This window comes from Pollachius pollachius, assembly GCF_949987615.1.
Source record: "Pollachius pollachius genome assembly, chromosome: 4".
In the NCBI taxonomy this organism is placed as follows: domain Eukaryota; kingdom Metazoa; phylum Chordata; class Actinopteri; order Gadiformes; family Gadidae; genus Pollachius; species Pollachius pollachius.
The window spans coordinates 20,250,973-20,266,463 of record NC_136937.1 but is presented as its reverse complement, the minus strand read 5'-3'; the positions used below and the strand labels follow the sequence as shown (position 1 = coordinate 20,266,463).

The window sequence follows — 15,491 nt, the reverse complement described above, 5'->3', positions numbered from 1 at the left end:
GATAACCCTCACTACGGGTCTCGTTGTGGAAATACCAGAGACGTCGGAGAACCCGACGTGTTATGCGCCGTAACACCAACAGCAGAACGGTTATCAAAATAACAAAGAAGTGTAGGCCTACAACACTTGCGTTACAGTCCTGGAGCTCTGTATCTAAATAATATCATAAAATACATATCATATAACACATATTACCACGGCAAAAGCTGTGTGCACCTCCAAACGATATTATGAATCACAAACGACTGCGTCGGGTTCTCCGACGTCTCTGGTTCTTCCACTTCCACATCAATCTGAAGTATACTGAACCATGCCCTGCCGGCTGCCCGCTGCCGGGCGCTGCTGCTTTGCGGCGGTGGTGCCTCGCGACAGCGGGCGGCAGGCAGCAGGGCCCAACGATGGCTGAGATAACCCCAACTACAGTCTCGTTGTGGAAATACCAGAGACGTCAAAGAACCGACGTGTTATGCGCCATAACACCAACAGCAGAACGGTTATCCAAATAACAAAGAAGTGTACAACACTTGCGTTACAGCCCTGGAGCTCTATATCGAAATAATATCATAGAATTCATATCATATAATACATATTATCACGGCCAAAAGCTGTGTGCACCTCCAGACGACATAATGAATCACAAACGACTGCGTTGGGTTCTCCAACGTCTCTGGTTCTTCCACTTCCACATCAATCTGAAGTAGACTGAACTGCGTGCTGCCCGCTGCCAGGCGGTAGTGCTTCATGGTGGTGGTGCTTCGTGGCGATGGTGCATCGTGGTGGTGGTGCCTCGCGGCAGCGGCTCTCAACAATGGCTGAGATAACCCCAACTACAGTCTCGTTGTGGAAATACCAGAGACTGCGCCATAACACCAACAGCAGAATGGTTATCCAAATAACAAAGTAGTGTACAAGAAGAAGAAGTGTACACCCACTGTAACTTGCCTTACAGTGGATGTAATCACACACACACACGCACACACATGTGGCTCTCGCATGGTCGTTGCCCATTGGCGGGCCAAATTCTCTGGGCTGGCAAGGCAGAGAAAGGGGAGGTGGCATCTCACCTAATGACGACATAAGTGGAAAATTCCAAAACGGGGTGTCTGAGCTTCGTTGTTTCAAAGGCGGAGCAGAATGCCTGGTGCTCGTTTTATACCCAACGAAATTTTTAGCTACTGGGGGAGCATTGGTAGGCTTATGGAACTCATATTAATGTTAGAAAACCTCAGAAAGTACAATTTTCATGCCATGGGATCTTTAAGAATACAGTAAATAATGCAATAAAGAATACAGTAAATAATACAGTAAGGAATTCAATAAGGAATTCAGTAAATAATACAATAAAGAATAAAGTAAAGACAACATTATGGTTTGGGCTGCACACTCAATCATGGACTATATATAACTACTGGTCAGTTAAGTTTTACAGTATAGTCCTGGGAAACAAGAGACTGGTCTACATACACATTGGGATACAATAATGGGCAGAAATGTTTTGTGCCTCCAGATGATAAGCAGTTGTTTTTTTTAAAGAAAAAATACTAATTAATTAATCTATACACATACACACGGAACTATTCAGAAGTCTATTGAGTATAATCCACCTTTGTTTGTTGTGTCCTATCTTCTCTTCCAGGACCCCTGAGCAAGCGAGGATAGGCATCCCTACGCTGGGGGAGTCGGTGGACAGTCTCACCCACCCGCCCGCCATCGTCATCTACATGGTTGACCCCTTCCTGTGCTCCAGCGGAGCGGGGGATGGAGGGGGCGGGTGCCCGGAGGACGAGGGGGAGGAGGTGGAGCCAGGCAGCATCTGGCTGCTGGGGCTACTGCGCTGCTACACAGAGATGCTCAAGCTGCTGCCTGAGACCATCCGCCCCGCGCTGGTACTACAGGTACAAACTGGTTTATTCACTGGTTCACCAGAGGCCATTCGCACCAAGCTGGTACTACAGATACAAACTGGGTTATTCACTGGTTCACCAGAGACCATCCGCCCCGCTCTGGTACTACAGGTACAAACTGGTTTATTCACTGGTTCACCAGAGACCATCTGCCCCGCTCTGGTACTACAGATACAAACTGGTTTATTCACTGGCCCATCAGAGACCATCCGCCCCGCGCTGATGCTACAAATACAAACTGGTTTATTTACTGCTTCATCAGATACCATCTGCTTACCCAGTGAGTGATGTCTCTATGCTCTCTGCTGCCCCCCTGTCCTCTTGGAGGACAGTTAGTGATGTCTCTATGCTCTCTGCCGCCCCCCTTTCCTCTTGGAGGACAGTTAGTGATGTCTCTATGAGCTCTGCCGCCCCCCTGTCCTCTTGGAGGACAGTAAGTGATGTCTCTATGCTCTCTGCCACCCACCTGTCCTCTTGGAGGACAGTTAGTGATGTCTCTATGCTGCCCGCTGCCCCCCTGTCCTCTTGGAGGACAGTTAGTGATGTCTCCATGCTCTCTGCTGCCCACCTGTCTTCTTGGAGGACAGTTAGTGATGTCTCTATGCTCTCTGCCTCCCCCCTGTCCTCTTGGAGGACAGTTAGTGATGTCTCTATGCTCTCTGCCGCCCCCCTGTCCTCTTGGAGGACAGTTAGTGATGTCTCTATGCTCTCTGCTGCCCCCTTCCCAGGTGGTGCCGTGTCAGAGCCTGCTGCAGCCCACCGGCGGGGAGGGCCGCCTCTACCTGCAGCAACTCCGCTCCCTGGCCTTCTCCTGCTATGCCCAGTGCCGGCGCCCGCTGCCCAAGCACACACACGTCAGGTCGCTGACCGGCTTCGGACCGGTGGCCACCATCAACTCGGTGCTCAAGGGTTCAGAGGTAGGGAGATGGGGAGGATATACATACCCAGAGGTATATATATATTTTATTTTAGAATGTTAATAAAATGTCAAGTAAGAGTAAGTTTTTGTGTTAAATTAGTCAGGAATTGGTGACTTTTACATGTTGTGTTGTCAAAAACTGGATTAACGTAACACCAGATGGGGCATGTTCCTACATCTAAAACCTACATTTGGATGCGTCTGGATGTGTGAAAGGATGAGATCTAATGTATGGTACGTTAGTTATATCACATGGAATCAAACACCACTTAATGTCGTAGAGGATTAAAATACTTAATTCAACCCAATCTCATGCCATGCAATGTAATGTAGCATCGTCTAATCAAATCTTTTCGCCCTTACTTCCTTCCTCCCTCCCCCTCCTCCTCCCCCAGCCCCCGAGGCCTGTGCAGCTGTATTCCCCCCTCTTCATTCTGGGTGCCCCGCGGCCCAAGCAACCGGAGCCGGGGGAGGTGTGGGCGGAGGTCCCTCCCAGGTACAACGTGCTGTTCGTGGGGTATTGCCTGTCCCACGACCAGCGCTGCATCCTGGTGTCCTGCACCGACCAGCAGGGGGAGCTGCTTGAGACCTGCGTCATCAACATCGACGTCCCAAACAGGTGAGGGCTTAGGGTTTCACTGTTCAGCGGCGTTCTCCTGCAGTCCACGTGCAACACAGGTACAGGAACCAAGAATGCAATCATTTGAACCAACTATTCAGCGTTTCCTGTGAGCGGCCTCTAGTGGCCTGAGTTGGAGCTACAGCTGGGTCCTTTAAAGAAGAACATTCTGTTTCCACTGGTGGGACGGGAAATGGACGAGAGTCAACATATATAGAGACACGTTCCCTGGATGGGATGGGCACACTTTACCCTCCAAAAAATTTGTAGTTCAGATGTTTTTTTATGGAGAGTCTATTACTCTAAAACTTTGTCTATTTTAAGTTTTTGTTTCTTTTATTTTTTTGTCTTCATTTTTTACTTAATCTACTAAAATTATATATAAAATAATATTTATTTATACATATTTACTTAAAATTATAAAAAAAATGTATACAAATCATAAAATATCGAATAATCAAATATATGTAATGTTATTGAGTTAAATGAAATTCCTTCATGTGCTTTGACAAAGAGAGACAGATCTGTAACCTCCTCCTCAACCTGTGTGTGGATGTGTGTGGGTGGATTTGGGTGTGGTTGTGTGTGTGTGTGTGTTTGTGTGTGTGTGTGTGTGTATGTGTGTGTGTGTGTGTGTGTGTGGATGTGTGTGTGCACCCTGCTGTGTGTGTGTGGATGTGTGCCCCCTAATGTTTGTGTTGATGTGTGTGTGGATTTGTGTGTGGATATCCCCGCTGCTGTGTTTGGATGTGTGTGTGGATGTTTGTGTGGATGTGCCCCCTGCTGTATGTGGATGTGTGTGTGTGTGTGTGTGTACCATTCTGTGGCGCAGAGCTCGGCGGCCCAAGGTGTCCCCCAGGAAGGCGGGGCTGCAGAAGCTGTGGGAGTGGTGTGTGGGCCTCATCCAGATGAGCTCAATGCCATGGAGGCTGGTGATTGGTCGGCTGGGCAGGCTGGGCCATGGGGAGCTCAAAGGTAATCAAGACCAAATAGTTTAGTTATAAAATAATCGTTAAGAATTACGTTTCGACAGGGTTTGACATATACGTTTACATACTTTGCATGATTGGAGTTATTAAGTCAGCTACATATACTCTTATCATAAACTGTTGTTATATACTTTTATCATATCATTTTATCATATACTCTTACTCATCATATACTTTATTACTAGGAGCAGATATTAGGGATGTCATTTATCTCCTCTCTCTCTCTCTCTCTCTCTCTCTCTCTCTCTCTCTCGCACTCTCTCACGCTCTCTCTCGTGCCTGTTGGAGACACTATCATTGCCAGTTTTTATATTACATAAATTAATTATTGCTATTATTAATATTGGTTTATGTTAAGTTCTAACGATTTTGTATATGCATCATACATTATAAGATCCAATTCTGTACTTAATTTAACTGGTGGTTTTTAGTGGCTGTTTCACGTTCTCTAACTTGGATGTGTTTATTGATAGGTTAAAGATGATTGACTCGTCTCTAGCCCTAGTCTGACATTCTGGTTTTCCACAGGAACTATTTCTGCCTCAAACATTGACGATATGACACACTTGTTGATCTACAGTGATCTTTTAGAAAACACAAAACAGACAAAAAACTTAAAGGGTAATTCCGGTGTAAAATGGATTTGGTATATATTTTGTATGATAACGAGTTGAAACGTTCGTTTTGGAGCACAAAAAACGCATATAGACGCTTTCTTCAGTTGGCTGTTTTCAGCCGAATCTTTCAAAACGCTTTAAACTTGGAACGATGGGGGCACTGGTTATGGTAAAAACTAAATCGCTATTTTAAACCACTTAAAAGGCTAAAAGTAGCCCCACACTTCTTTGGTAGTATAATAAGGATCTTAACATATAGAACGAGGCATTGAGAACTTTGTAAGTGTACAGATTGTTTTTAAGTTTTGATTGTTTTTTTTTGAACACAGAGATTGTGACATCCGTCAGCAACACGCAAGCTCTGTGTTCGTCAATCTACTTATCGAGTCTTAAAAACAAAATGGCGTTGACGGGTGATCTACTGATGGTATTGTGTGTATAAAATGTCCTTTTTAATAAACAATCTGTACACTTACAAAGTTCTCAATGCCTGTTTTACATGTTAAGACCCTTATTATACTACCAAAGAAGTGTCGGGCTACTAGCGATTTAGTTTTTACCATAACCAGTGCCCCCATCGTTCCAAGTTTATAGCGTTTTGGTAGAATCGGCTAAAAACATCCAACTGAAGAAAGCGTCTATATACGGTTTTCTTGCTCCAAAACGAACGTTTCAACTCGTTATCATACAAAACATATCCCAAATCCATTTTACACCGGAATTACCCTTTAAGATACATTATACATGGAATACACAAAGAATTTCTTCTCACTGTCTGTTACCTTTTTGCAGTTGCTCCAACTTTGATTGGATTGGGTTCTCAGAACTCAATTCGTCACATAAAAGGATGTGAGGAGGAGAAAGTGTCTGCTAAATTACCCAATACTAAGTAATACTAAGTATCCTGCTTCTCTTCCTCCTTCTCCTTCTCCTCCTGCCTCTGCTCCTCCACATTCTCCTCCTGTTCCTTCTGATTCTCCTCCTCCTCCTAACTCTCCTCCTGTTCATTCTGCTCCTCCCTCTCCTCCCCCTCCTGTTCCTCCTGCTCCTCCTCCTATTGCTCCTCCGCCGCCTCATCCTCCTCCTTCTCCTCCACCTCCTCCTCTCCCTGTTCCTCCTGCTCCTCCTCCTCTGGCTCCTCCTTTGCCTTATCCTCCTCCTTCTCCTCCACCTCCTCCTCCCCCTGTTGCTCCTGCTCCTCCTCTCCCCCAGACTGGAGCTTTCTGCTGGGGGAGCACTCCCTCCACTCTATCAGCCGTCAGCTGAGGGAGGCGTGCCGCATGTGTGGCATCTCTGCAGCCGACTCCCCGTCCATCCTAAGCGCTTGCCTGGTGGCCATTGAGCCCCAGGGCTCCCTGGTGGTGATGCCAGGTGGGTCTGATAGATGCTTATAGTATCCTGTGGTTGGAAAGAATGAAGAGTAACATCATCATCATCTTGGATGTTTATTTTTTGAAAATGTTTGTTTGACAAAAGAAACATTTTAATTATTAAATGTTTTAATTCAATTCAATTACATTTTATTTGTTTAGCCCTTAATCACATTACAGTCTCAAAGGGTTTTACAGGCCATATATTTATGACACACCCCTGACCCAAGCCCCCACAAGGGAAAGATAAATGCTTTTATAGTATTTATTTTGACTTCACGGCGGTAATAGAACCTTGTACGTTTTTTTTTTGCTTAAAACTGAAAAAATATACAAGAAAAAAGTAACAACAATAATGCACATTTGTGTGTGTGTGTCTGTGTAGATGCGGTGACCATGGGCTCGGTGTTTGGCCGCAGTACCGCTCTGAATCTCCAGACGTCTCAGCTCAACACGCCCCAGGACGCGTCCTGCACCCACATCCTGGTGTTCCCCACCTCTGCCACCACTCAGCTGGCCCCCAGCTCCTACCCCACCGAGGACAACACCGGTAGGCCCACCCTCACCTACACAATATGGCCTTGGGTGCATGCGTGCGTGTGTGTGTGTTTTTGTGTGTGTGTCTTCATGCATCTACTCAATGTACTCAAAAGACTCAAACAACAGTGAGTCTGAGTATCTAATGCTCTTGAATTTTTTTTTTATTTAAACAAATTTAAATACTCAAACCGAGTATTTAAAGAAATAGTACATTTGAAAAATGTGGAAGTGACCTATTCAGGCTATTTAAACCATCTCCCAAAATGAAGTCTGAACAAATAACTTATTTTTAATTGTAAAGTAAACCTAGTGCTTAACCCACATATGCATCCAAGCAACTCTTGAATTGATTTCAAATGTACTGGGACCTGAGCCATGTAGGATAGGCTTTATTTGAAGTAGCATCATGTCATTTCAGCAACGCAACTAACAATTCATTCACATCAATATCACTTGGGAGCAGGTGGGGTTAGCCCACGGGTAACACCTTCTTGGATTAACAGATTAAGATTTCTATATAAAACAATGTTCTGGGCCACGTTGCCAGGTTTGACTACTGGAGCAAGATGAATAATTAATGGGACGAAACAGTTTAGTTGACGACTTATTATTCAAACGTTTTTTCTTTAAACAGTACAAATCAACCTTAACCTTGTACCTTATCATTCACATAAATCACATTAATCACATAACCTTGGGCCCAAGTAGAAAAAACAGAATAAAAGAAAATGTAACCCGGGGATTGTAACTCAGTCTCTTTGGTGTAAATCATACCAATAAGTGTGATTGTTCCGTATTGCGGTAGAGTAGTGTGCGAGTCCTACCACTTCTTCATCAGTCGATAACTCACAGCCCGTTCAAAGAATTTCAATTCAAGTCTTCATCACAGGGGATCCTAGTTCAGTATGGATTCAAACGTCAAAAAGAAAAACCTGACCTGTGTAGCACAGTTAGAATAATATTCAAAAACCTTCCTCCAAATTGCTCATTCAACACAGTCAGAATAAATCAATACATTTAAATCTACATTCAAAGGTCCTCATTATACATGTTGCATGAATCACAATACCAATGCAAACATTCATAAATCAACAAAATAAACCAAAATATTGATGAGGCAATTCTCTTACCAAAGGGAAAAATAACATGCTGCGGCCCTACTGCAGCCCTGGTGGCGGCGTGAAACAACTAAAGGAGGGAAAACTCTCTTCTCTTTTAACTACATCTATCACACAATTCAATAAAATAAACCTCAATGCAGTTTGAAATTTACACAACCTCTTTAACATTAATACAACTTTTTTGTAAAGCACATTTAAAAAACAACAACAGTTGACCAAAGTGCTAAAAAAACAAACAAGTTACAATCATACATTTGAGACGACGATAATAACAGTAACAATAGTAATAATAAAAATGACAGTGATAACAATGATAATGTTGGCTAGACGTTGCCACTATGCAATAAATCAATGTGCAGTCAGGATCAAAAGACTAAAAGCTGTGATAAAGATGAGGTAAAAGAAAGGTTATACTGAATTAAAGGCAATAGAGTAGAGATGAGTTTTAAGATTTGATTTAAAAATAGCTACAGAGGGGGACAATTTAATATGCAGTGGCAAGCTGTTCCATAGTTTAGGGGCAACAGCAGCAAATGCCCTATCTCCTCTACATTTGTGTTTAGTTTTGGGAACAGCCAGTAAGTGCAGGTCAGAGGATCTGAGACTTCTTATAGGAATGTATTTGACTAGTAAGTCAGATAAATAGGGGCTTTTCCATTTAAGCATTTAAATGTTGTGAAGGGTGGCTAAGATGGGGGAAATATGTTCACCCTTACGGGTGCCCGTTGGTAGGCGAGCTGCAGCATTTTGAAGGAACTGTAAGCGAGAGAGGGTGGCTTTGTTGAGACCAACATATAGGGAATTACAGTAGTCCAGCCTGGTAGTTACAAATGCATGGATTACTTTTTCAAAGTCAGTGACAGTCAGAAAAGGTTTTACTTTAGAAATATTTCACAACTGAAAGATACTTGATTTCACAACAGACTTAACCTGTTTGTCAAAAGTAAGAATTGTATCCAGTATTACACCCAAGCTTCTTATATGGGACTTGACATATGGGTTGAGGGTGCTTAAGTCGATACCATTGGTGTTACAGTTAGTACCTGGTCCTAATAATAGGACCTCCATTTTGCCATTTTGTCATTGAAGCTCAAAAAATGTAAGGCTATCCAAGCTTTGACATCCTCCAGACAGTTTAAGAGACATTTATTAGTGGTGGAATCTTGTCCTTTCAGAGGTATGTAAATTTGTGTGTCGTCAGCATAGCTATGGAATGAGATGCCATATTTTCTGAAAATGGAGCCTAGCAGAGGCATGTATAGGGCAAATAGGATGGGTGCAAAAATAGAGCCCTGGGGAACACCACATGATAGAGGTGATGAGGTGGATTTAAAGTCCCCGAGGCTGACAGAAAAGGTTCTATCAGATAGGTAGGATCTGAACCAAATATAAAATGGTTAACTACGTTGTGTGGAAAACGCATTGCTTACAGACCCTCATATAGACAGGTTTAAATATCGGCACTAGCCGTTAGCATATGTTTAGCTTCACACTTTTATGATTCAGACAACAGTTAACTCACTGAAAGGAATTCCGGTAATTTTACGAAAGAATAGCACTGCTCTGACGGTTAATTTGTTTGTGGGCATCTAACAAAATAAATAGCACAGTGCTTGTTGTGGTTCAGAGCATGAACGCATGCATTTACAATGCATGCATGTACAACATTATATGTTGTACATCCTGGCACTTAATGGACGCACTTATTGTATGTCATATTAAGTTATAGTACTTAGTTATGTGGCATCTTATCCTAGCTATCTTTGTTGAATATGGGAAATGTGTTAACCTAGCGATTTTTAGTGCTTTGCACCTACTGCATCGACAGCAAAATATTTTTTCAGTTTCTTATGGCAAATGTACTTATTGTAAGTTGCTTTGAATAAAAGCGTCTGCTAAATGCACTAAATGTAAATGTTAAGGTTCTGTAACTATGTGTGTGTTAACTTTCTGTTACTCTATCTTTACAGATGTTCTGTAACTATGTGTGTAACGTTCTCTAACTCTGTGTGTATAAATGTTCTGTAACTCTATGTGATTACTGATGTACTGTAACTGTGTGTTTACAGACGTTCTGTAACTGTGTGTATACAGACGTTCTGTAACTCTATGTGAATAACAGTCTGTAACTCAATATGTTTAGAAACGTTCTGTAACTCTGTTTACAGATGTTCTGTAACTCTATGTGTTTACAGATGTTCTGTAACTATGTGTTTACAGTCTGTAACTCTGTGTTGACAAATGTTCTGTAACTATTCGTTTACAAACTTTCTGTAACTATGTGATTACAGACGTTCTGTAACTCCCTGTGTGTTCACGTTCTGCAACTCTATGTGTTTACAAACATTCTGTTACTCTTTGTGTTTACAGACGTTCTGTAACTATGTGTTTACAGACGTTCTGTAACTCTATGTGTTTACAAACATTCTGTTACTCTTTGTGTTTACAGATGTTCTGTAACTATGTGTTTACAGACGTTCTGTAGCTATATGTGTTTACAAACATTCTCACTCCTCTTTTTTCCAGACGACATGTTCGACCTGCCCTTCCCTGACACGGATGAGTTGGAGAACGACATCGGCCATGACATGATGCTCATCACAGGGAACCTCCACCCCTCCCCCAACACCTCCCCTGTGCCCTCCCCCGGCTCCCCAAGTGGAATGGGGATCGGCTCGCACTTTCAGCACGCCCGGGTGAGCAACGGCAGCCTATATGCCTAGTCAAGCCTGACCTGATGATGATTATCAGGCCATGAGATGATAGAGACGGGTTCCTAGTAGGTGAAGGTGTGGGCCGTGTTTGGTGGGCCTTTGAAGGAGGGCTGTTCGTTCTTCCATGTGTGGAGTCAGGGGACAACACACAAGACAGTGACACACACTAGCTACAGTGTCCTGTTACTAATATATGATGTAAAGACACATGCCAGGATCTTTGATTCCAAAAAATCACAGTTATTTTAGGGATTCAGGACTTTTGAAAATTATTAACTATAATTTGAAAAAGATAATGTACTAAATTGCATCATATTAAATTGCATTTAATATGAATATTAGGTGTGTCATAAAAAGGGCTGTGAAACCTTGAACATAATATTAAGGAGTGATTGAACTTCTACTATCAAACAATAGTCACTTCAATCGATCATGACAATTGATCATGACACACAGAAATGACATTCTGATTGTCTTCTGTCATCAGACAGAAGACGACAACAATCAGAATGTCATTTCTCTATCATCTGTATATTTGAAACATGGTCACACACCAGCACTAAGCTAGCTGCGTTAGCTCATGAGTTAGTTAGTGTATCCATGATTCATTATATTATTTGTTTCCTGCTCTCGCTGTAGACACAAGGGGACCGCCTGCTGTCCCGGGACCACCCCGCTGAGGAGCTGAAGCAGCAGCCCCTGGCCCTGGGCTACTATGTCTCCACGGCCCAGGCTGCCGGGCTGCCCCACTGGTTCTGGGCCTCCTACCCCCAGGCCCAGAACCAGTGTCCGCTATTCCTGAAGGTAACAGCATTAACAGAGAATCAACAATCCTTAAAGCTCTTATCAGGGTGACAGCCTTTATGTTCCTCTATTGTTAGCCAGCCAGCCAAACATGCAGTAGCCGGACGTTTCATAACAGCTACAGACAGACAGCGAAGGAAATAAATAAAACAAAAGCAATCTCAACATGTTAGAAACATAGTCTAAATAAGAGGAAATTGTCAGGTTAAAGATTGAGGGCCGACAGATAAACTATGGTCAAGTCTAGCCTAATGCTAGCAAAGGTGAGCTTGTGCTGTATGAATAAATAAAGTTAATTAACAAAATAATATTGCTATATGTAGACCCCTCCTGTGTGTGTTGAATAGGGTTCCTCAGTGTTTTCATGTCCTTACTAATGTAGCTTAAGAGGACAGTTTGTTTCTCAATAAATAATGAAGCGATTGATCAATATTTGAACACACAGAATGGTACAGAAGGCCAACCAAGCATCGGGATAGTTGTTGAGCTTGAAACTGTTGAAAGCGAGTACAGAAATGATTACACGTGTTAAGCCGTCTCTTATAACATTGACATTATTTAGAGGCAATGCTGTTTTCTAGGGTCTAATCAACTGAAGAACACAACTTGTTCTTGGTAAAACTCCCCCATGCTAGGCAGTCGTGGGTTAAACACATAGTTAAGTGGTTTGAGAAGGGGATATTTATGTTCTCCCTGTCTGCTCTTCCCAGGCCTCTCTCCATCACCATATCTCCATGGCCCAATCAGAAGAGCCAGTTTCAGAAAAGGCCAAGAAGATTTCTCACCCTCTGGATTCTAAAACCACTTCTGATGTTCTCAGGTAAGCTGACCTTATTATAATCATAAGAGTTATTACTATAAGAATAATAATTATTATAATTTATGTATTTATTATTCTAATTGTTATTATTATTATTATTATTATTATTATTATTATTATTATTATTATTATTATTATTTACAAATGTCATTTTTAGTTTTAGTTGCTAAATTTTGAATCTAAAGATTCTTAACACTTAATCTGAAATCAAAACTATGCTGTTTATTCTTTGTTTTATCAACAAGAAAGTAAGTACCTAGGTCATTTACACTCTAGATTTCCAGCAGCGATTGGCAACAGTCAAACAACCAGAATTTCATTTTTGTATTTAAAGATCTCCTATTATACTACTTTTCTGGTCTTAATTTCTTATTAATGACTCCTATAGAGCAACCTGGCAAGAATGACAGCACAAAAAACTTTTTAGATTTTCGGGAAACTCTTCCTTTCATCTCGGCCATTTCAGCATTCGCTGTCAACACTCGGCTTTGTCCTTCTCCGCCCCCTGGCCCCCCTCCTGCCAACCCCACTCCGTTGTGATTGGTTACCTTCCGGAAGAGCATGTTGCAGCATTACCATGCATGGAAAATCCGGATTGTTCTACGTAGATAAATCCCGGAAATTTGAACAAGTGAATCGCGACCGGCGTCCCTAGTGTTTAGCGCTCTGCACAGCCACCCCAGACGGTCAGCAGGGAATACGTCTAAATGCATGTACGTCATTATTTGACACTTTAGTATGGTTAAACATTACTATAAATCATTATAACAACGTTTATAGCTCATAAAAGTCGAAAAAGCATAATAGGTGCTCTTTAACGGATTGGTTATGCTTTCCCTATGCATTTTATGTTCTGTGAGTGCCTGAAATAATAATCTGATGAAATGTGATAGACGCAGTGGTCTGTGTTCATAACCTAACCATGGAGAAAATTATTCCTCTATGGTTATGAACACAGATCGTCGATTACTCCATCCTCCAAGAAGAAGGATTAGATTGAAGCCCACAATCTGAAATATCCTGTCCAACGTTCATACGTTTGCTCAGTGTTCATAGCTCTGGTTGTTTTATGAAGCCCGGGTTTGACCATCAATATCCAGAGAGTTGGGCCAACGGGGCTCCATTAAGTCCTGTAGCCATCTTCATTTTGAATCAGATTTAGATTAAATCAGATTTAGATTTAAATCTCTTTTTAAATTACCTTGTAATGGTAATTTAAAAAGAGATGGCAACAACATTTATTTCTATATCAGAAATTATATGTTTAACTTTATGCATACACTTTCATTCATCATACGTGGTCATTTTTGTTGATAATAGCTTGTTTGGTGATTTTGCATCAAGACTGTTTATAGGTTTAAATTGGGTTTATTCACCTGATCTGGAGATGGAGCATATAAGGAGAATATTTAAATTGGTGAGTGTTTAGACTATGTTTATTAATGTTTTCTGTCTCCCCCTGTCAGGTTTGTTTTGGAGCAGTACAACGCCCTCTCCTGGCTGACCTGTTCCCCTGCAACGCAGGATCGCCAGTCCTGTCTGCCGGTCCACCTGGCGGTGCTAACTCAGATGTATAACGCCATTCTAAAGATGCTTTAGCGCTGCATGAAATTGCAAGGACAACAATCTATTAGGGATGGGGAGTCGTTCTGTTTTGTCTGATTTCTTTCGTATGGGCACCAGGGGGCACCAGAGTTCTTCTGATGATAATTGTCTCACAGCCAAAGACAAGGACCAGCCAAGAGAAGAGCGGGGGTCGCGCCACGACAAGCTTATGATGTCGACCTCCTATATTTGTACTCGACATCTGCAAACGTATCCTGAACATAAAGAAAATACTATGTCCCAACATTGTGCCAATCCTTACTCTTTCCATGGGAAGAAAATAGCAGACCGGTTGGGTTTGCTTTCTACAGACAAAACAAAACGGGGCTTTGGCCGTGACGTCTTTCAATATGGGCGGACGACCGAAAGCCTTCAGGGCATTTTGAAATGCTTTGAATTTAACACTTTTTATTTGATCTGTGAAGGGAGACCTGTGTAGGGTACTTATGTCCAAACTATACAACCAGCAAAATGAACTGACCACAGTAACATGTTGATTTTTTACATTAATTGATTTGTTTGTATTATATTTTTTGTATTGAACTACAGTTTTAAATCCCTTGGGACTTGCAATTTGTTGGTTTTTCATTATGTTTCTGTGTTTGTTTGCCTTTGAAGAGGCATCTCTCATAATTTGCTCCGAAGGGAGAGCATTTGGTAATTGCACTTTTTTTCTCACCTTCCTGAAATGAAATTACAATTTTGTGGTTGTAGATATGAACAAAATTGGTAATTTTTGACCAATTGTTGACACAAGTGTTATTTATAATGTAAACCTTTAATTTGCAAAGAATTAAGACTTATTTTTAATATTTAAAACAAGAAAATGTTAAACAAAGTGTTTTCACTCAAATACAAATTGTCGGGCGATCAAAAAAAGTAATTTTAAAGAATTGTAAAAATGCCATATTTATACAAATTATATTGTGTCATTAAAATAAGATGTATGTTTATATATAAATATATATTACCTTTTTCCAAGCCAACAAAACTAAAGATAATAATTCTGATCGGAACAGACACAAGCTGACACAACATTTTATCAAGTTTTTAATTTCTGGTAGGCCTATTTCGTTTTCTTACTAATCATCTTACTGTGGCAGGAAAGATGCATTATTTTAAGTTTTTTGCTAAATTAAATTGAAATCTGCAATAGTATATGGCATTTCAATATTCAAGTTTATTGTACATAGGGGTTCAGCTTTTCTTTTTTTTTTTGAGCTTCACTGGGTGGCCTGTTTGTTTTTAATGACTAGCATGTTTATATATATATATATATATATATATATATATATACATACATATATACAGAGCATATATATATATATATATATATATATATATATATATATATATATATATATATATATATATGTGTGTATACATATAAATATATACACACAGTATATAGCTACTTTTTAACTGTGCTTTTGGGGTTTCTTAAAGCTGTACATATTACGCTGCTTGGA

At 41.2% G+C, this 15,491-nt stretch overlaps 1 protein-coding gene across 1 annotated transcript in view; it reads left to right on the top strand.

Annotated features, from left to right (window-relative positions):
- LOC307074847 (mediator of RNA polymerase II transcription subunit 13-like) overlaps positions 1-15,268 on the top strand; it is a 149,821-nt gene extending 134,553 nt beyond the window's left edge. The window contains exons 22-31 of the mRNA XM_079735232.1: positions 1,637-1,895; positions 2,633-2,821; positions 3,219-3,442; positions 4,275-4,417; positions 6,261-6,419; positions 6,804-6,968; positions 10,606-10,775; positions 11,433-11,597; positions 12,308-12,417; positions 13,884-15,268. Of these exons, the coding sequence (XP_079591358.1) occupies positions 1,637-1,895; positions 2,633-2,821; positions 3,219-3,442; positions 4,275-4,417; positions 6,261-6,419; positions 6,804-6,968; positions 10,606-10,775; positions 11,433-11,597; positions 12,308-12,417; positions 13,884-14,016 (1,717 nt within the window). The 3' untranslated portion in view covers positions 14,017-15,268. The remainder of the gene's footprint in view (positions 1-1,636; positions 1,896-2,632; positions 2,822-3,218; positions 3,443-4,274; positions 4,418-6,260; positions 6,420-6,803; positions 6,969-10,605; positions 10,776-11,432; positions 11,598-12,307; positions 12,418-13,883) is intronic.
- Positions 15,269-15,491: the final 223 nt, after the last annotated feature.